This window comes from Alosa alosa, chromosome 13, assembly GCF_017589495.1.
Source record: "Alosa alosa isolate M-15738 ecotype Scorff River chromosome 13, AALO_Geno_1.1, whole genome shotgun sequence".
Lineage (NCBI taxonomy): Eukaryota > Metazoa > Chordata > Actinopteri > Clupeiformes > Clupeidae > Alosa > Alosa alosa.
In genome coordinates this window covers 33,133,707-33,155,455 of record NC_063201.1, presented here as the reverse complement: position 1 = coordinate 33,155,455, position 21,749 = coordinate 33,133,707, and the positions used below count along the sequence as shown (strand labels likewise).

The 21,749-nt window shown below is 39.6% G+C and overlaps 1 protein-coding gene across 1 annotated transcript in view; it reads right to left on the bottom strand.

Moving 5' to 3' along the window:
- Positions 1-21,749, bottom strand: part of st14 (ST14 transmembrane serine protease matriptase) — a 114,152-nt gene that overhangs the window by 81,421 nt on the left and 10,982 nt on the right. Inside the window, exons 4-6 of the mRNA XM_048260097.1 lie at positions 18,935-19,005; positions 14,642-14,811; positions 2,820-2,855 (exon numbers count right to left, since the gene is read on the bottom strand). Of these exons, the coding sequence (XP_048116054.1) occupies positions 2,820-2,855; positions 14,642-14,811; positions 18,935-19,005 (277 nt within the window). The remainder of the gene's footprint in view (positions 1-2,819; positions 2,856-14,641; positions 14,812-18,934; positions 19,006-21,749) is intronic.

Sequence of the window (21,749 nt, the reverse complement as noted above, 5' to 3'; positions counted from 1 at the left end):
CCATTCACACAAACACATATATATGAACACACACTCACACACACAGACATGGCATGAGATGCAAGAGTAGGGCATGGAGTAGGAGATGGAGATAATGTACTTGCGAGAAGTGCAGTTTGTACCACTATGCAGTACATCTAGTTACTTTACTATCTTAACTAGTTTTAACTTCATTTCAATTGTTCATATAGCCTGTTTTAGCATAGAACACCTGTTTTTACATAAAAAAGAACATTTACCATTTAATCGAATTTTACGTTCTAAGTCTTGTTTGGGGGTAAGAAAAAGCTTAGGAAAAAAATCTACTTCGAGAATTACTCATTCATGCATGAAAGGCTTAATTACTTTCACTATTGACTGACAATGGATTACCATCGAAAAAATAGCCTTGGAAAAAGCAACACTTACCTCAATAATGTTCGAATTACTGAATAAAAAACGTTCATCCTGCAGAGGAGTTGCTTACTGTACATCTCGTGACAGTGCGTCTTCAGCTGTGCTTCATATTTGTCTCTCATCTCTCGTCTAATCACTTTTATCCGTCATTACGAATTTGCAAATGATGGTGAATAACTACTCATTGTGAGATGTATTTCGTAATATCTTTGTTGTAATTATGTTTCCCATTGTAATCATGTAATTTGTAATGTTTTGCATGGATGTGCGCCGGTGTGTGTTTGTGGATGAGAAAAGCATGGTTGGGTCTTGTGCACCCACCCATATCACTGTTGATAATGCGCTCTTAAAATATCATAAACATAAACATAAACATGCCACAAACTCGCCATGGACTTCTGACCAGGTTTCTCTTGGTCAGTGGCGTAATGCGTTTTAGGTAGTGTATGATAGCGATTTTTAGACAACGCGCCAGACCCCTCCAGGTCGTTAGTTGCCACACCCCTGCGCGTTGCTTAAAATAAGAGACATGCAAAATAAGAATTTAAACGTTGCGCCAAGAAAATAACCCGTTTTCCGCCATGCGCCAGGGCGAAAAATAGGGCCCAGAGTCCCAAATCTTTGGAATGATTTACTTGAGGAAATCAGGTTAGCTGAGTCAGTGTCCCCTTTTAAGTCCCTCCTCAAAACCAATCTTTATAGGAAAGCCTATTTTAGTTTTGCTGAATTTTGATAACCTGTAAAAAATGTATTGATCTTATTTCATAATTGTATTGATTTTTTTTTTTTTTTTTTTTTTTTTTTTTATAACTTTCTCTTAGCCTGGCTAGCGCCACCACTTCTCAAAGAGACGTGGTCTGGGAACCAAACGTTCATTTTCTCATATTTGAACAAAATGCCCAGATCCATTTATTGGGTGCCACGGATGTCTATCAAATGCGTCTGTGCATAGCTCATCATCATCTTGCTTTCCCCCCTGTTCTGTGATTGGTTCCCTATCTCAGGCGAAAATTTGCTCCATGGTCTCCAGGCTGCCTTAGCAGCGTGAATCAAATCGCACGCAAGGCAGCATGGGAACACCCAGGCTACTTCTCTACTTTCTCTATGGCTTTTGGCATTATATTGTATTGCATTGTGCATATACAGTAATTGTAATTATTATATATTTTTTGAAAGTATTACTTTTGGTACTTTGTAACTTGGTTTTTAATGTCACATACATAATTTAGCCTTGGATTGTAAGAGTGAACTTAGTAAATATTTGTTGTATATATTCTATGATACTACGAAATATTTCCTCTTCTTAATAGCCTGAAATTACTGTTAAAGGAACCATATGTAAGATTGTGGTCAAAACTGGTACTGCAATCACTTTCAAATAACTGTAAAGCGGTGTATCCCCTCCCCCTCCCCCCTAACTCGAGGTTGCCGAAACACTACTGACTTTGTGATTATTACATAGGTGGAGGGTGGCGCATCAGGCCAAAACACATGACATGACAAAACACAACATCAACATCAGTTGAGGGCTGCAACTTCACTTTTGAAATGACAATGTCCTGGCCGGACTGCTGTTGTCAGTGATATAAGTATTTGAAATGAACATGATTTCTTAATGTCTAGTGACATATCAGGGCCATTTTATGATTAATTGAAATACATTTCTTACATACGGTTTCTTTAAACATTTTATCTAATGGCATCTTTTCCCCCTTCTATTTCTGTTAGATGCCACTCATCAACTTGGACATCTACATAAAGCAATAGGTCAAAGCATGAGTTGGTGAAGGCTTTTAAAAAAAGCAATGCATTTTGGGGACTTTCACACATGTCCAACTTTGACCTGTTGGTGGTGCAAGAGTGCTCAAGCACTTTGGCCCTTCACTAGCCTAGAAATCTAGACGCACCCTAGCGGCAAATTTGCTGCCAGGGCTAGTCTACCAACTCTAGCAACCGTTGGCTTGTGAGCTCAAAAAATTAAACTTCTATCAGGCCAATCAAATCGTGTATAGAGTCGTTAGGCGGGCTTAACATAATGATTGATGGCAGAGTTGCAACGGTTTGGCTTGAATTCCCTGCTACTTGAAAACAAATAAGATAATGTTGCTGTTGGCGGTGTGACACGAGTTAAGCTTTTATTAAGTTGGCAAAAGTTTGAACTAGCCAACTAGCTCCGCTGGTGGGAAAGGCATGGGAGCGCTGTCCTATTGCGTGCAGGGGGAATTTGAGAGACAACCGATTACCCCGCCCCTCGGACTGATGACTGAGAATGGTGAGTGCCCAGACCCTACATTTTAATGTGGGTCTGGCTTGTCAGGCTATGCCTTCACAGCTTCACTACTTGACCTCCAATTATGCTTCAAGCTGCTTCAAGTGGTCATAACAAGTGGTTTTTTGAGGAGATATAAAAGAGAGCTACTTACTTGCTCTGGGGTTCCTAGCCATCCTAGGGTCTGTGACTACATAAAGCATAGAGAAAATGACAAAGAGAAATAAATATGTAGGTAATTGAGATGTGGCAAAAAGTTGAAATACAAACAAAGGTACAATTGTATTTCATTGTATTATACAACAAAGGTATCAATTTGTTGACCAATCGCTCAATTTGGTTGACCCATCTTGACTTTGAAAATACCAATACATAGAGGGGCAAATGTACTGTTAAGTTTTTTTCAGGCCCGGTGGTACTAAAGCTTGAATATTTTTAGGGCTGTCACGTTGGCCCATGGAGAGTGAATGAGAAGTGCCTCCATCAACATATTCAATGGAGCAGTGTGAGTGCACCGAAACATAACATGTGGAGGAGGTGGTTGATCCGAAGGATGGCTTGCATTACAATCTTTGTTCGCGTCCACACTTTGTCTTTGTTTACATTTGCCTGTTTTAATTTAAATTTCAATTCCAGATTTGCACCCCAATCATTTGCATGATTGTGTTTCTGTTTCACTGTGGCTTTGTGGCCATGCATTAAATCATCCTAATACAACAAAGGCAAGGTAAAAACAATTTTACATTTTTCTATATCTGCTACTCCCCTTACCTATCTCTCTTCTGCCCCTGTCACATCTCCCACTTCTGTCCCTACACTGTCCCGACTCTTCCAAGAAGACCTCCTCTCCAAGCGCTTATGACAACCCCACACACCTAATAAGCACTTACCACACTCTTCCCCTCTTCCCTCATCTCTCTCCACTTGCCTCTCTACTAGGTGTTGTGGTAAAATAAGAGGTGGGTAAACTGAATTCTGTGATCACAGTGAGGTGGACTGCGCCATGCAGTATCGGATTTTTGAAAAAGGCATTCAGAACATGTTTGATGATGGTGGAGGTTATTGTCCAATGTTTATAACAATACCAATGGTATTAAATGGTTCCTAGAGTGTTGAGGATTGTACACATTATGAATGTGGATAATACAGTGTGATTTTTTGAATGTTAAAAGTTGCAATTGGTGAATAAACTCCTTTGAGAGGTGGATAATAAACTCTAATAAGAGGGGGATAAACTCTATTTCTGAAGGTTTCAGAGGTGGATAAACCGAATATATATAACCGAATGACTAACTAAGTAATGCACCACACCGTTAACTTACCTTCTATCCGATATAAGCCATCATCATTCATATGGACACATATCAGAGACAGATTGAAAAAATTTAAATGTATTTGGAAAGTTAACTAAAGCCATGAAGCCTAAGAAAGTTAACTAAAGCCAAATAACAGGCCCTGATGATTGCTCTGCAAATAGGCTAAAATAAATAAACAACAACAACATATTACATTTATATAGCGCTTTTCTCAACACTCAAAGTGCTTCACATAGAAAGGGGGACCTCACTAACCACCACCAATGTGTGGCCCCCACCTGGGTGATGCACGGCAGCCATTATGCGCCAGAACGCTCACCACACACCAGCTTGAGGTGGAGAGTGAGGGAGCCAATTACAGTGGGGGATGAATAGGGGTCCGGATTGAATGAGCTAGGTTGGACATTTAGCCACCGGGACATCCCCTACTCTTTGCGATAAGTGCCATGGGATCATTAATGACCACAGTGAGTCAGGACCTCGGTTAAACGTCTCATCCGAAGGACGGCATCTCCTACAGTGTCCCCGTCACTGCACTGGGGCATTGGGATCAATCTTTTTGGCCAGAGGGAAGAGTGCCACCTACTGACCACACACCAACACCACTTCCAGCAGCAACCTAGTTTTCCAAGGAGGTTTCCCATTCAAGTACTAACCAGGCCCACACCTGCTTAGCTTCAGTAATTCAGCTAAGACAAGGTATTTGTCTGGCTGCTGGATGTACCCTATTTCAAGTCAGTTTTATTTGTATAGCGCATTTAACATGCACAGAGTGCAACCCAAAGCGCTCCACATATAAGACGTTGTCATTGACACATAGGCTAACAAAAGACATTAGATGCCGGACGGAGCGGCGTAGTCGCCAGCGTACCCGTGACACCAAGACATACATTTAAAAAATAACAAACACAAAAGATGCCGGACGGAGCGCCGTAGTCACCAGCGTACCCGTGACACCAAGACACACAAGACAGTCAACAAACAAATTAATAAACAAAATAAAAAAATTAAATTAGTCCAATTTCCAACCGGCTGAAAATGTCCAAGGGCAATGATGACCCGCGTGAAACTGCGCACAGCTGTGTCTCCACAACCATGCAACGCCAACAAAGTTCTTTACAACTGACCGACCCCGTGAACTCACTGGCAGTCTGGAAATAACGTTAACGTTAGGCCTTGTTAGTCTGAAGATCACTGGAAGCATAACAGCCCGAAGTCATGGGCGATCTTGTAGATCAGCAACTCGGTGGACTTTTAACAGCGACAGTTTGTTGGTCCGTGATGCAGAGTTCTACAACGTCAACGTTAGTCTGCTCAATCCAGACTCCAGGCTGTTGGCATGGCAGCCCACAGGTCAGAAACAGCTCGGCGGCCTCGGCAGATCTCTTGCAGAGTAGTCAGCTGCTGTCCCGAGAAATCCCCTCGACCAGACAGTGAAGTGCAGCACCGGCTCACAGATGGATGGGAAGGATGTCGGAGGCCCAGGGCAAAAGCTAGCCATAGCAAGCTCCCAATGGACAAACGTTAACAACATCAGCCGACTTGGAAGCAGTAAAAAGGACTAAGAGAATAACACAAAACCTATCAAAAATAACGTAAATAAAGAGAGAAAACATTTAACTAGCCAAATCATTACAAAAAATAAACATGACATTACATAAGATGAAACATTACATAAAAACAAACAAAAACATGATGCCAGACAGAGCGGTGTGTCTCGCCAGCGTCCCCGTAACCTAGCAACCTTTTTCAACTGATGTCCCCAATTTAAGTGTGTTTAATTTTTTGTGTGCACACTTTTCCCTACTGGAAAGAATTCAAAACTACTTTCACCCTTGCTTTTACATGCAAATATAAAATAGAAATCACCTGTGAATAACCAAGAATGTTTTAATGCAGATCCTTACTTACAGGGATTGGACTGCAAATTTAGCCTAGCCTACTGCATCATACTGGTATCATTTAAAAGATCACAGGGTGAAAGTGAGAATTCATGAATTCTTTTAGAGTGAATTTCTAAATATGGAGATATATATTGTATATTGTGAAATAGACTAAAATATTGCAATATTATTTTTTAGTTACAGTATATCGCCCAGCCCTAGGTGAAGCTAGATATTCAATGTACTACTCAACCTCCTTTCCTCCTTGGAAACTCTCCTCCATGAGCCTACCCCAGACCCTGTATTAGCAGGTCAACTTTGATAAAAACCACCGTACTTCACATTCAGTTTAAACTTAAGTGGCACATGTAACTAGGAAGTGTGTGAGAAAAAAGAAACAGGGAAAAAAACAGAACACAGAAATAACACATTTGGCAGACTCTCTAATGCTAATGATAGCCAAATGAAGAGTTTCTGAACCACCAAATCTTTCAACACAATTGTATCGAAAACAAGGTTTATTACTTGAAGCAAAATGTTTCACAACTGAGACACTTCAAAGTATGAATGTTGTGGACCTGAAGAGGCGGAGCTGTGCTCGGGTGCACCCCGGCCCAATTTAACCTCTGGTAATTTAGCCGCGGTTTATACATTGATTTTGCAAAATTTCTTGAGCTATGACTCATTGTATGAGGTTAATACACGGGAGCAGTGAATACAGTATTAATATGTTTTGTTTCTTTTTTTTAACTTGCATAAAACACTGTCGTGCAGTTTATACACAATACACAGGAAATTACTGTAGTCCATACATAGTGGCAGTTCTATTCCGATCAAGGTGTTTATATGTGTCATTTTTATTCCAATTGAGCCGTTGTACAGATTCAAATCAGATTAAACGTGTCCATGTTAATCCCCTACTGTGTATGTTTGACTGTGCTCATGTGTGTTAATGGGCCAATCCCAAAGTCCGGACTCACAGACTCACAGACTTTGGTGCGCATTCTCCAGAAATTCGTAAGGGCTTAGGGCTGTCCCAATGTCGAATTTCAAAAGGTGTGAGGGTTTGAGTACACACAAAGGGAATTACCCACAGTTCAAAGCGTTGTGACGTTTACCACAGAGACCATAGGGAAATCCGTAAACTACAAAGGTAAACAACAGCACGACACACGTGCATGCTGCAGAGAGAGTATCTGTGTTTGCCTATGTGTCTCACCGGTGTGTGTGTGTGTGTGCATGTGTGTTTGTGGAGTGTATTACAAACAGTGTTGGGTGTAATGTGTTAGGGTTAGCCTCCTCCAAGTGTATTGAGTCATTTGTGTTGAATTTGGTGCACTTTTGGTCAATTCTGGGTTTTAAACTTCTAAACTTTCTACATAATTATTATGTAGAGTGTGATTAAATCCTTTATTGTTTGTTATAGCTCATTTATATTGTGTGGTGTTTTGGCAATAAATTACCTTTAAATAGCCAAAGTAGGCTAGATCAAGGTCAGTGTTCAAATTACTGCATGCATATCACTTAATGCTGCTAATCTTTAGGCCATCTGATGTAGGCTACCCTAAGCCTTCCCGCTTTTATGGGATTTCTTTGACAGTTGCAAAGGGGAAAAAAGTGAAGATAGTCTTCTTTGCTCCCAGTGTAATTTAATAAGTATGTTTCAACCACTCAGGTCTTAATCAGATAGGCCTATACACCATTATCTGTTTTGATAATACCCTTAAATGTGCTGTAGTCAGATGGGTGTCCTAAAGACATACACTCTAAAAAATGCTGGGTTATTTTCTCAACCCAAACGCTGAGTTGAAACTGTTGGGTCATTGTGTGGGGTTGTTTTTACTCATGTTGGGTTATTTTCTGTAACCCAGCTTGTTGGGTTGATAGTTTAGGACAGTGCCCCTCCTCTCCCCCACCTGACGTGAGCACACTACCCAGCACCAGGGTAACTTTAACACAGCTGCAGAGTTCGGGGGAAATAGTTATTCTTTCAACCGTCTATGCAGTCCAGAAGCTGTCAACATGCAGTGGAAATCAGGCGATTTTGGAAGGTATGTATCTGCTTTTAACTTTTTTATTATTATTATTCAGACGGATTTTAAAAGTCCACCCAGAGATACCCTTCGTGATTTGAATGGATATTCTGCCTGCCAATTTCGTTCAGCCTAAGCAGGTTAAGAATCGTGTCATTCAAGCCAGCTAACGTTAGCTAACATTAACTTACAATTACTGCTCATGTTAATGTTAAATCTACACAAAGACAGACTCTTAAAAACATAGTTCTGTGTTAACTGGGTATGAACTGCTGAACAGAAACGAAACAATCTTTTAAAACGAACTAAAATTAGCATAGTTCTACCAACAGCTGGCTAGGTTAAAGTTAGCAGACGGTTGGTATGCTAACGTTAATTAAATGCTTCGTGGTAGTGCAGCATGTGTGCAGTGTTGGTCAAGTTACTTAGAAAAAGTAATTAGTTACTGATTACTTATCCAAGAAAGTAATCTAGTTACTTTACTGATTACTTATTTTCAAAAGTAATTAGTTACTTTACTAATTACTTTACTTAGTTACTTTACAAAAACACACTAGCTATACACAACCTGAATACGCTTTTTTAAAACTTGGTTTTATTCGTTTTAATCTTAACTTTTTGGTGTGTATACTCCTTCATTCGAATAGATGTAAATAAAATACAGCAAAAAAAAATATTAAAACCAAAGTCTCTATTAACATTTACATCTTATAACAGTTGCAGTGCAGAGAGGAGTAATGCATTTACCAAAACAGAAAATGCTGTTGCATGCCACATTTAGGCTGTTCTAATGTCAAGAAGAGTAGGCTATGTGTTTGAACTGTGTGTGTGCAGTGCCGCTGCTGGCTATTTTGGTGCCCAAAGCAGAACTGTTAGTTTAAATTATTTCTTAAGAAATACTACTAATTTGATGCAGTTTAACTCATTTATAAATGGTTAAGCTGTCACTTTAAGAGCATCTACACAACTCTCATAATGATCAGCTCCATTCAAATATAAGCCTATGGATAGTCCACAAACTCCACATTTGGCACTATATTAGCAATAGTCATGATATTAAGTTGGTATAAACAGCTAGCTAGACATTTTCTGTTTGCAATTAAAAGTGATAGCCTATATGAGCCTGGTAGCACCTATCTGAGTGGAATGTGTTTCAATCGGCATAGGCTACTGTGCTTCATGTAAATGCTTAGTTTAAGGCAGTGGTTCTCAAACTTTTTCTTTCATTCCCCACTTTGATCAAGGGGGCCTTTTCGAGCCCCACCTGTCCCTCATCGCTCTAAGAAAGTGGTAGGTCAAGCTTAAAATTGTCAAATGTATTGAAATAATGGCAAGTTCTAAATATATCCTCTTCAGCAGAGCTAAAATCAGCTGGTGCTGCAGATATTATAATAAATAAATACATAATGTGCCATTGTAAATTAAACACACATATTTCTGTTTTCCAGCAACATATTAGGAAGCATAGGCCAATATTTTACAGCATTGTACAATATATTCAATGAAATACCAACATGCTGCATTAAATGGATCCATAATCCAGTCATACTGAGCACTGCTGGTTGGGAAATATTTTTGAAATAAACTTTGCAGGGATGTGATGTAGGCCTACTGTTTAATACATGGGATCACAAGAGTGGCTCCTGAAGCAGACGTTTCAGCGATTTCACTCAGATTCTCAAAGGCATACTGTTGCGATCGAGGCTTCTGTCCCATACCTCAAGTTTTTTTGGTGAATGCAGTAATCTTATCTGCTAGGTGAGGTAGGTGCTTGTCTTTGCCTTGTAACTGGAGATTTAACTCATTGAGCTTTCCAAATATATCGCTAAGATAGGCCAGCTTCAAGAAATATTCATTTGTGAGCGTGCTTGCAGATTCAAACATGCTCCACGCTGCCTTGACACGGCGCTTCCCTATGAATAACACAGTCGCGTCCATTAGCGATCGGGTGCTACCTGGGACTAGGCTACAGATAAAAAATAAATGAAAAAAACTCCTGTTTTTCGCCCTACCTGGCATGTCTCCGCGACCCAGTAGAGAAACGCTGGTTTAAGGGAAACAAATTATTGAAGACTTCAACACTCAACAGCCCCATTACAAAAAGGCAAAGACCACATTATATTTTTGCCCATTTTCCAAATCACAGTGAATGCAGCCAGAATATTATAATGCCCTGGCTCCTGTTATAACGGGCCAGTAGGCTAAAGGGAACCCGCGACGTCCTCTATTTTCACCTGTTGCTGCAGCCGTCATGTCGGGATCTGTCTCAATGGGTTTCACATTCCTGTGCCGGCTTGCTAGGTGCTTGCTCAGATTTGAGGTGGAATTTTTCGCTAGACAACATTTTTCTTCCCACGAAGAGTGTACAGCGTTAATGTTTTTTTCTTAATGTCTGAACTGCAATGAATTAAATGCTCCATGTTTGAGCTCTCTCCTGCACTCCATGTCTTGCACACGTGTGTCTGTTGTTTACGTCTATATCGCGCATCTATAGCCTACATCATTGTCACGAGTTAGTGTCACAAAATCCATATGGCAAAATCCCAAATTCTTTTACTGTCTATGGCAAAATCACGGTTTAGTAATGCAGTAACGCAGGCTGCTTGCAGGAAAGTAAATGTAATCTAATTACTGTTTTTGCAATTGTAATCCCTTACTTTACTCGTTACTTGAAAAAAGTAATTGGATTACAGTAACAGCGTTACTGCCCATCACTGCATGTGTGTCAGCTAATGTATATAGTCGAAGTAGTCTCTTCACACGTACGGTAATCATCATGCCAAACAACATATTAATTCATTCAGGGTAGCTTCATACTATAGCCATGTAACTTACTGGGTAGTTTTTGGTGGTAACATTAAGGTTACAGACAACTTGAATTTAACTAACTGAGGGCCAGATGTACGTACATTTGCAAACGTAGCGTTATCAGCGCCATGGACACACCGCAGATTGCGAGCGCTGTCAGACCCAAGTTTCCGTCGTATTTATCAATCGTTCAATCCTTAGTGTAAACTGCGCCTTTCTCTGCCCTTCTCCGCCCATAAACGCGGTTTACTGAACGTCCACAACTGAATGGCAGCCTACAAGCGCCAGTTGAATGAAGTTAACTGATGACAACATTAAAAGAATCAAACGCGTTTAGCGATCATGAAATAATACCATACATGATAAGATGTCAACAAGCAGGGAGACTACTCAAACTACTTGTGCACGTAGGCTATGGAAGATTGGTCAAATCTAGCAAGTAGGAAAGTTTAAGTGAATGATGTGAAAGTGAAAGTAAGACATACGAAAGGCCAACGAAAGTTAAGGTTGCTTTTGGTAGTACAAATACTTTCACCACAAAAACTGGTGTTCTAAATAGCGATTCTGTTGTCTTTGAAAGGTTCTCTTATTGGCGCATTGAACTGCAATGTGGATTAACACCTGCTTTTACAAAGGCGGAAGTATTTAGGCAGAATAGGCGTGGCGCTTTCAGGAGCAGTCTTTGTACATACCCGGAATACATAACTAGGCGCTCTTTACTCTTCCCCTCCCATCTTTTCGCTAAACTCCCACTTTCCCCTGGATCCTCCCATGAATGCATATGCATGACATGACAATCGCAATCTGCCACTTTCAGCTCCGCAACAGGCAGTTTGGCTTTTACATCATTGCGACCTGTTTGTACATACCTGCAATGATTTTACCGCACATTCTTAAAACAAATACGCCTGAAATGGGCGCAAAAGCGTTAGTACATCTGGCCCAGAATGTGTTAACATGAGCTAACTAACGGTAGAACTATCACTGCCACTAACGTAAATATTACTGAACGTATGTTTGTCAGTCTGCTGTTAAACAACTCCATGAGGTGGTCATGGTTTCCGAAAGTGTGTTGTTCTAATATTTTGTCTCAGTTTGTAATGTTTGTCAACATCATTCACTGATAATGGTTTGTGAAAGTCTTGATATAAAGTTCTGTCAATAGCAGTGATTAATTCTCTCTTTTTCTTTCTTTGATTGACAGGGCTGGCCCCCAAATGGACCGTGAATCTAGCTGTCTTCATGGAAATGACTTATCACATGCTGATGCTGCTTTTAGAGTAGGCTATCCATTCAAAAATAAAGTAAACTGTGAAATAAATAATGATGTTGAACTGTTTTATTTCATTGCATGGCTATTTGTTGCCCATTTTCTCTCAATGCAAGCCAAATACTGGGTTTAGAAAACCCGACAACTGGTAATTTTAACTAGCAGTTCTGTTGATATAACACAGTGGTTTGGGTTGAATCTATACCCAATATACTGTGTGAATTTTACTCAACATTTATATAGTTATAACCCAGCACATTGGTTACCTTTACCCAGTCTATGTGCCAATTTAACTAACGTTGTGTTGATATAACCCAGCGTTTGGGTTAGAATCATACCCAATCTGCTGGGTTTAATAATGTACCCAGAACATTGGGTTAGGATAACTCAATGTGGTGTTGGTCCAATAGTTAACCAGCGGCTGGGTTATATTTGGGTTATTTTTAACCCAACATTTTGTGTGTACTGTAACTAGATCTTGAGCATCTATTACCAGTGTTGAATGAGCAGTTTTTGCAGTGATCACTACTGGACATTCCACATTGCTAGACAGCACCTGTGAGGATAGACTTATTTCCACTTCACAAATAACCATAACTATCTGCAATAGCTACAGTACAGGGACATTAATCACTTCATAGCTGAGGTCCACTTTCCTTTCAGCATCATATGCAGTAATGATGCACTGGAGAATGTTTCTTTTTGTTGCACTATAAAGGATATCTTGTCTAAATTCTTTGCAAATAATGCAATCTCCATAGCACTCTTCAGCACTCCTCAAACATGCACATTCTTCCATTTTTCTGCAGTGAGATGTTTTAACTAGGCAAGCACAGTCGCCTTTACAGTAAAAAAAAAAAATACAGTGTAAATCCTCTGTAAAGACTGACAACTGTTCATAATAGTTAGTGGCAAAGGACTTCCTACAGTACTATTCTATCAAGTTATTATCAAGGAATCTATTTTGTTTCTAAACGTCATACTGACTTTTATCTATTATTTCAATTTATATTTTAATTTTAGCTTATTTTCACTTGCTACTTGAGGGTTATTGGGGTAATTCCTGTCCTGTCCTACAACATATCTGATACATAAAGAGTATATTAATGCCTTATTTTTTGCAATTCCTATGAAATCTGATGGCAAAACCAAAAAGTATGTGAAGTATGCTAATTATGCTAATTAGCAAGCTTAAAACTCAAAATTGAGCTTGGTAAACAAAATATTTGAATTCAGCACCCTCAAATTGTGTGAAATAGCCCCTTTACCGACTTTCCTTACACTTAAAGCCCTGTTTGCAGATAGTTTATGATTAAATAGAACGTTTAAGATTGAAATTTGGACGCTGTCCTGAGAATTTTCGGTTTCTGTGGTAGCGCCCCCCCTCTTCCAGAACGCTGCATTGCTGGTCTATGAGCTCTCACACTAAAAAAACAGGGTGGAGAACAACATGAAACACAAAGAACAGAGAACATAGGCTTAAGAGTTAAAAAAAATCATTTTTAACACCTTTTACGGGCGGGAGCGGGACCTAATTTTACAGATGCGGGCGGGAGCGGGACCTAATTTTACAGATGCGGGCGGGAGCGGGACAAAAGATTACACATTATTGTGGGAGCGGACAGGAGCAGGACAGAATGTTGCGGGAGCAGGCGGGCGTGGGACTGAAAAATCTGTCCTGCGCAGAACTCTATTTTGTGTTTTACCAAGTCATGCGTTGCTGGTATTAGTGTCTGGTGTGATGTGTGTGTGTGGGATTGTGTGTGTGTGTGTGTGTGTGTGTGTGTGTGTGTGTGTGTGTGTGTGTGTGAGTGAATGAATGTGTGGGTCAGTCAGGTCAGGATGGCATCTTCTGGGAGGGCGGCAAGAACAATCATTCATTTGTGTCTACTGGTCTTCTTGTTAATTTGCACGTCAAGTCAATCTTGAGAGGAGAGTGGGCGCTCTATATTATGTGCAGACATGTGTATTAGCTGCTGAGAATGTCTCACACACAGTGTTTGTTGACAAGGGGAAGGTCTCCCTACTGGAGTGGGGGAGTGGAGAATAGTGCACAACTAACACAGTTACTAGAAAAGTCACACCACAAATTGCCTCAAAAAACATTTCTAGGGCGTCATACACTTCACTGATGCACTTTACTGATAGCAGCAGCAATAATTTATGCAAGTTGTGTGCATGTCACCATTCAGCATTGAGGCTACGCGAGCTGGGCAGCAGCACTTCCATAAAGCAATTCAAATTTATACAATTCTTAAAAGCAGCACTAAGGTGCCTTCATTATTTGTAGTAGATGCATAATAGGCTAGATTACTAATTATGTAATGTTTCTCACAACATCATTAATTAAATAATAAACACCCATGAAGGGGGCGTTATCAATAACAGTGTCAATAGGAAAAGGAAAAGTACAACGCAAAAGTAATGTAACGAATAAAGAAATAATGTAAGGGATTACATTTTTTTCACAGTAGCAAGTAAGTAATGTTTAATTTTTTATTACTTTGTTTGAGTAATGACCCCAACACTTATCACAAAACGTAACATTTTGCTGAATAAATGTATAATTTGTTTATAGTTCACAGATTTCAGAGCAAAAACATCCTTCATAAAAAAAAGACATTAGCCTAATATTTCATGAAACCTACTTTGATCATTATACTTACATGACACTGTGATATCTGTGATAGTCAAATTCTGCTGACTTTGTTTGCCTTGCTGACGGATGTTTGAATGCAGTATTTCCATCATACGCTCCTCTGACACTTCAGGAAGAATCTCCAGATCTTCAGCGGGAATATCAAACTGGACCCAGTGATAAGCCGTAATACCTTCGCTAAAATAAATACATCATGGGATTATCATAGTGGTGTGCATTATGTCATTATGAATCATTAAGCAAGTATACATTTCAAGTGTCATATTAGAGGTGCACTGAAAAAAGAACATTTTGTTAAAATTGTTTAATTGTAATGTGTAGGGCAGACCAGGCACAACTAGAAATACAATTCCAAGGAATAAGCAGTGCATGAAAATGCAAAAAATGCTATGTAAAATTAGCCTGGCTAACGCCAAACCTCATCTCATTGAGATGGGGTCTGGGAACTACATGTACATTTTCTTGTATTTGAAACGTGGTTTGCGAATGCCCAGAGCCGTTTATTGGGCGCTACGAATGTCTATCAAATGCGTCTGTCCGTAGCTCATAACCGCTTTGGTGTGTCGTCATCGTCTTGCTGCCCCCCCTCCGTTCTGTGATTGGTTTAAACGAAGTCCATGGAATCCAGGCTGCCTAGCAGCGTGAATAAAATTGCGCGCGTAAGGCAGCATGGGGAAACCCAGGCTAATGTAAAATATCATATATAGTTAAAACAGATAATGCAAGCACAGAGATAGTTACTATGGTGTTGAATATGGCGTTATTTAGCTGCCTTAATTATGTGAGAGCATAAATAGTGAAAACAAGTGCAGATTCAAGAATCGAGAGCATAAATACAGAAATTGAGGGGTGAAAAATCATCAGTCATCACCACTGTACAAATCGGATCGCTCACCGGCTCGGTCTTCTGCTCACTCCCGCTTTGAAACTTTCTACGCTCTCTGTGTATTTTTTCCAACCTTGAAACACGTCATGGATTAAAGCTTGATCAGACGATTGATACCCATCAATCGATATGGCGAGTTCAAGTACACTAGATGCTTATGCTTCACAAAAACAGGTGCTAGTGCTATTGATGTTAAGTTGAATTATATATTATTAAATAAATTTAGTCACATTAGCAGTTTCAATTCGCAGTTCAATCGACACACAGGGTGATTGTCTGATGGACCCTTAATCCATGACGTGTTTCCGGTTGAAAAAAATACACTGAAAGCGTAGAAGTTTCCAAGCGAGAGCGAGCAGAAGATTATGAAAATTCTGTTCGATTTTTGAGACAGTGTTCATTAAATCGATTTTCCATGTCTAAAGACGTTTCTATTTTCAACGCCAAATATAGGCCAATCCACGGACAACTAACAGGCATTAGGACGAACGTAAAGAGGGTGCTTGAGACGCACAAGTCAGCAATATTTCTGATGATTTATTGGCGTGAAGTTTCGTGCACAATGACAAACTCGCATCCAAGAATTCAAGGATATTGTCGCACACAGGCAGAAGGTTGCGGTTCTCAACCTGTTGTTACTCTTCAGGCTACCATTTGGAGTTTACGAGATGGAAACGAAAGGGAAAGATTTAAGATGTTTAAGATGTCCATTTAAATTGTAGCCTGAACTCTTCCATGTTTTACATCCAAAATAGAAGAAATGTGAGGAGACTGCTATTAACTGTAAAGGAATGCATCTGCAATGGAAACACGAAACACAATCGCGGGAAACACTGCTAAGGTTGAGCGATGTTAGATCAAAAGCAGATGTGCATCTTGTCTGCTGAAGTCGTTGATTTTTCACACAAGATAAATAGAGTAGTGCAAGTAACAAACTCATTTAAATTTCAGTAATTGTAACTGCGTTACTTGATTTAAAAACATACTTCATTACATGCTTGTTACCACTAAAAGTAGTGGAATTACAGTAACTTGTTACTTTGTAATGCGTTACTCCCAACACTGGTCACCAGTGGTCAGGGGCGCAGCTACCCATTTTTTGAGGGGTATGCAACAACAAATTGGCGCCCCCCCCCCAAAAAAAAAAAAAAAAAAAAAAAACACAATCAACTAAAGTAAAACAAAAGGCCAATAATTTACACTATTAGTTAAATTATTATTATTTTTAAGAAATTCTGCCAATTTGAACTTGAAGTATTGTTAAATGGTACATTGTCATTTTAAGAGAGTCTAAATGGTTCTCATAACGTCCTTTTGCCAGTTGTTGCTCGCGAAGGATAAGGCTGATCCAACTCTAGCCTTTGTTTGCCACATTATCAGCACAATATTAAGCTATTAATATTAGGATTGTTAGGAAATGGAAATATGTAATGAGTTGTTGCTAGAGTGACATTTCTGTTTGCAGTTTGCCATTAAAAGTTCAGTATGAGCATGGTATCCACCTAGCTATATTAATGGAATAGGTCATATTTCAATCGGCATATGCTTAGCAAACGCTAGTTAGTCTGTTAACATGAATATTTGCAAGCCTCTTAAATCCTACCTGTTGCTTTTCACCATCCACTTATTTAACTACTGTCGCATCCCTTGACATGTCATCTCATTTTCCCTCTTTCTTTTTCTATGTTTAGCCCCCGACAGCTTTTCTTGCTGTATCCATATTTTTCTATAGACGGCAACTCACTACTCCCTGCTCACTCAGCGCCCACGGTGCCCCCACTCCCTTTTCTATGTCAAAATTCTATGATGGAATCTTATGAGATAGGGCGCCTACTCTAGCCTGTTAGTCCTCTAAAATGTTATTTAACATTGAGGAAATGCAGAAATGATTTAGAAACGTATAACAGTAGCTACATATAGAATATACCAAATATATTATTATTATTATTTCTACCATCGCTTTGGCGCCCCTATGCGCCGCATATAGCGCATACCCACTTTTTGCGCCACTGCCAGTGGTTCACCTCCTATCTCTCTGGAAGGACACAGTACGTACAAATGCTGAGTTGCAAGTCTGAGTGTAGTGCTGTGACAAGAGGGGGTCTGTCTCTGTTGTTCATTATCTACCTCCTCCCATAAGCTCTACTTATCTACAAAACCCACTGCCACTCTTCTGTCAACTGTAATTACTCCCTGCCTCCATGACATAAACTTGTGGATGACACAAAACTACCTGAAGCTGAATAGCAGTAAAATTGAGCTGCTAGTAGTTGGCTCCAAATCAACTCTTGCTAAGATGGAACCTTTCACCCTTTCTGTAGATGACGGCACCATCCCTTGCTCCAACCAGGTCAAGAGTCTTGGTGTCATACTGGACAATACACTCTCATTTAGTGTGCACATAAACAGTATGTCTTGAAGTGCCTTTTTCCATCTAAGGAACATTGCATGGCTTCGCCCAGCGCTCACCCAGCAGAGTGCAGAAGTCCTTGTCAATGTGTATATGACATCCCACCTTGACTACTGTAATTCCATCTAGTCTGGAATCCCTAATAAGCTATTCCACCGGCTCCAGCACATTCAGAATTCTGCAGCGAGGATTATAACATGCTCCAAATCCACTAGCCATGTAACAACATTGCTTATGCAACTGCACTGGCTTCCAGTTGCCTACAGAATATGTTTCAAAGTCCTGCTCCTGGCATACAATGCCCTACAAAATTATACCCCCACCTACCTCGCTGACCTCCTAGAAGTTTACACCATTGCCCGCTCACTGAGATCCTTCTCAGCAGGCCTACTGCATGACCCTAGTGTGAACCTCTGGGAGAGAGGGCTTTCAGCTACATCACCCCCAAGCTGTGGAATTCACTGCCATCGGACACTGTGACTCAATTACTGACTTTAAAAACAGACTTAAAACATATCTCTTTAAGATGGCTTATGGACTGACTGACTGACTTTTATTTTTATTTTTATGAGATGACTATAATTTTAATGACTTTTTTGTTTGTGAAGTGACCTTGGGTGTCATGAAAGGCGCTTTAAATAAAATGTATTATTATTATTATTATTATTATTATAGTAGATTTTTGTCTGTTGTATTGCCGGAGTGCACGGAACTTGGTGGGCATGTAGCCCCACAAGGATGACATGGTACCACTCCCCACCCCCGCTGGACTGGACCCCCCTAAAGGAAGGTAGGGTGGATAGTTTTCTGTGAAGGTCTCAAGAACCAAGGCACAGACACACAAAACAACAGCTGTAGTTGCATTTGGCATAATGTTGGCTTGAGAACGCCAAATCATATCATACAACAATGAGTTAAATTATTTGTGATCTGTAACAGATTACAAAAGCACTACAATAATTACAAGACATTGTCTTACAATACCAGGAGAATTTGAGCCCTACCTGAAGGCTGTAATGATTGACTTGGTGAAGAACTTTGCAAGGATTGGGTCTTTCATGTATGTTTTCTCCAACTGAAAATGTAGATCACAAAAGAAAAAGAAATAATGACATACCATACCATTTTTTGCTGGAAGGTCTGTATGCTGCTACAATAATTATCACACCGCTATGGCATCAGATCATACTCCAACCCAACTCATTTATTTATCAGGGTTCATAGTTATAAGCTTTAAAGTATATTTGATAAAATTGTGTGTTAAATCATATTTATAAGCCTCTAAAACTGTTACTGGGGAATTTACCAATACTCTCAGCAAATATTGAAATAATAGACTGTTTCAATGAAATGTGTGCAGTGTCAAATGTTTTCAGTAAATTGTCACATGACCAGAGCTGTTAACTTCCTGGTTGCACCTTGAGAAGAGGATGACTGCTTCACAGCTCCCGAATAAAAGGTTTTTAAAGTATATTAAAATAAACATAGGAAAAAGATTTTTGTACACATGGTCTTTAAGTTGTCTAGTTATGATATATACAGTTGTAATTATTCAAATGTATTTGGTGTGTTTGCAGAATGAGTAAACATGTTAACGGTCACAATAGTGACCGGTGGGATACCTACACACACACATATACACATACACACACACTCACACACAGATACACTCGCCACACACACACACTCACACACATACACACAGATATACACACTCACACACATACTCACACACATACACACATATACACTCACACATTTATTCTATGGTCTAATGACATAGAAAACATAATGAATTGCATCCACATAGCCTAAAACCATGTATTTCTTACAGTGACAGGCACTCAATTACACCTGCACATCACCAATGTGCACTCAATTAGACCTACAGTACACACCACATTAAAGATAAGTGTAATAGTTTAAAAATCAATATGAAGTATTCAAATGACTAAATATGTTTAGCTACTAGTAATTATGTAGATTATAAAATACTATACATTATTAACTAAATACACTTTATATGAATTTCAAAATATATGAAATAGAAACATGACATAAGCCATCATTTTATGTGTGTGTATGTGTGTGTGGAGAGAGTCAAGCAGAATCTAGGACCTGGGGCACTGGTGTGAATGATCACACTACAGTATATTAAATATTACTGATGACGTCAAGGTGGTGGGGGCCCCCCAAATCAAATACATTTTTTAAAAAGTATCGAATAAGCAATTCTTGACTTGGTATCGGTATCGAAACATTAATTTTGGTATCGTGACAACACTATTGCACGCGGCATGCTCTTTGCTCGCTGCTCTCACACACCAACCTGCAGATACACACATAAGTATAAATATACTCTTTTGATCCCGTGAGGGAAATTAGGTCTCTGCATTTATCCCAATCTGTGAATTAGTGAAACACACTCAGCACACAGTGAGGTGAAGCACACACTAATCCCGGCGCAGTGAGCTACCTGCAACAACAGCGGCAGGGAACAGTGAGGGGTTAGGTGCCTTGCTCAAGGGCACTTCAGCCCTGGTCGGGGTTCGAACCGGCAACCCTCCGGTTACAAGTCCGAAGCGCTAACCAGTAGGCCACAGCTGCCCCTAACATACATGCACGCACAAACACACACACATATGAAGAGTTCAGATGCAAAACCCTCTAAATCCGTCTGACCACTTTTCTTTTAAATGAGCATTTAAATTCAGGCTCCTATAGGTTTTTGCCTATAAATCGATATTTCAGACCAGGAAGAGAGTGGTATTTAGTGGGTTTAGAAGTTAAATTATTTGATTAGCGTATACTATGTGTGGAGAGCATCCCCTCACCATCTTTATCTCATTTTTTACATAGGTGGCATTTAGAGGCTTTTGCATCTGAACCCTTCATATACTGTATATATACACACAGGGTAGGAATTTCACAGATTTTTGAAAATGGCGGAAATTTGTCCAATTGTCCATTCCATACGGTTCCTGAAACACGAGCAAAAACATAAATTTGCTTATTATAGCACCCCCTATGGACAGAATTCGGTTATTTCTTCTATCTGAGATCATGCATTGATTTGGGACCTAAGGTGAACATTTGGTGTCTGTACCTATTACAGTTATGGTTGCAGATAGTTTTGTTGCAGAAACATAACTTCATGATAGGTTTAAGAATCACAACAAAAACAGTAGGAGTCCTGCAGCTTCGCTGCTTGGACCCCTAAAAAAAGACAAGGGGTGTCTACAGGATGTAGCTTTGCTTGGCTCCTAAAGGTGATGAATAATAAGTAAAGGTATAAGTACATGGGGTGGTCATGTTTTATGGTTTTGAGATGGTTGTTGACAACTATACCCTTACAACTTATACAACAGATATAATATCACTAAATCAGTGATTTATTACATTGGTGGGAAGTTAATGTAATAACTTTAACTTTCCACCAACGTAATAACTTCCTGCAAATGTAATAATTATTATGTTGGTGGTAAATTTGGTTATTACGTTGGCAGTAGGCAACAGTTATTACATTGGTGGGAAATTATTTCGTTGGCAGGATTATTATGTTTAAAATGTGCAGATTTTGTGCAGATTTTTACTACATTGGTGGTTTATTACGTTGGTGGGAAGCCTATGTTTTTGATGGTAACCGATTGTCAGTCAATAGTTAAAGTAACTAATTGTGTAGAACTGTTTTGTCGTTGATGGACACCACGGTGAAGTTAGTTTCACTTTGCCAGTGAGTTCAAATAATAGACAAGTGCAAGTACGTGAAGGCTATACTATGCTAGGTTTTATTAAAGCATGGTTTAGTGGAATAACTGT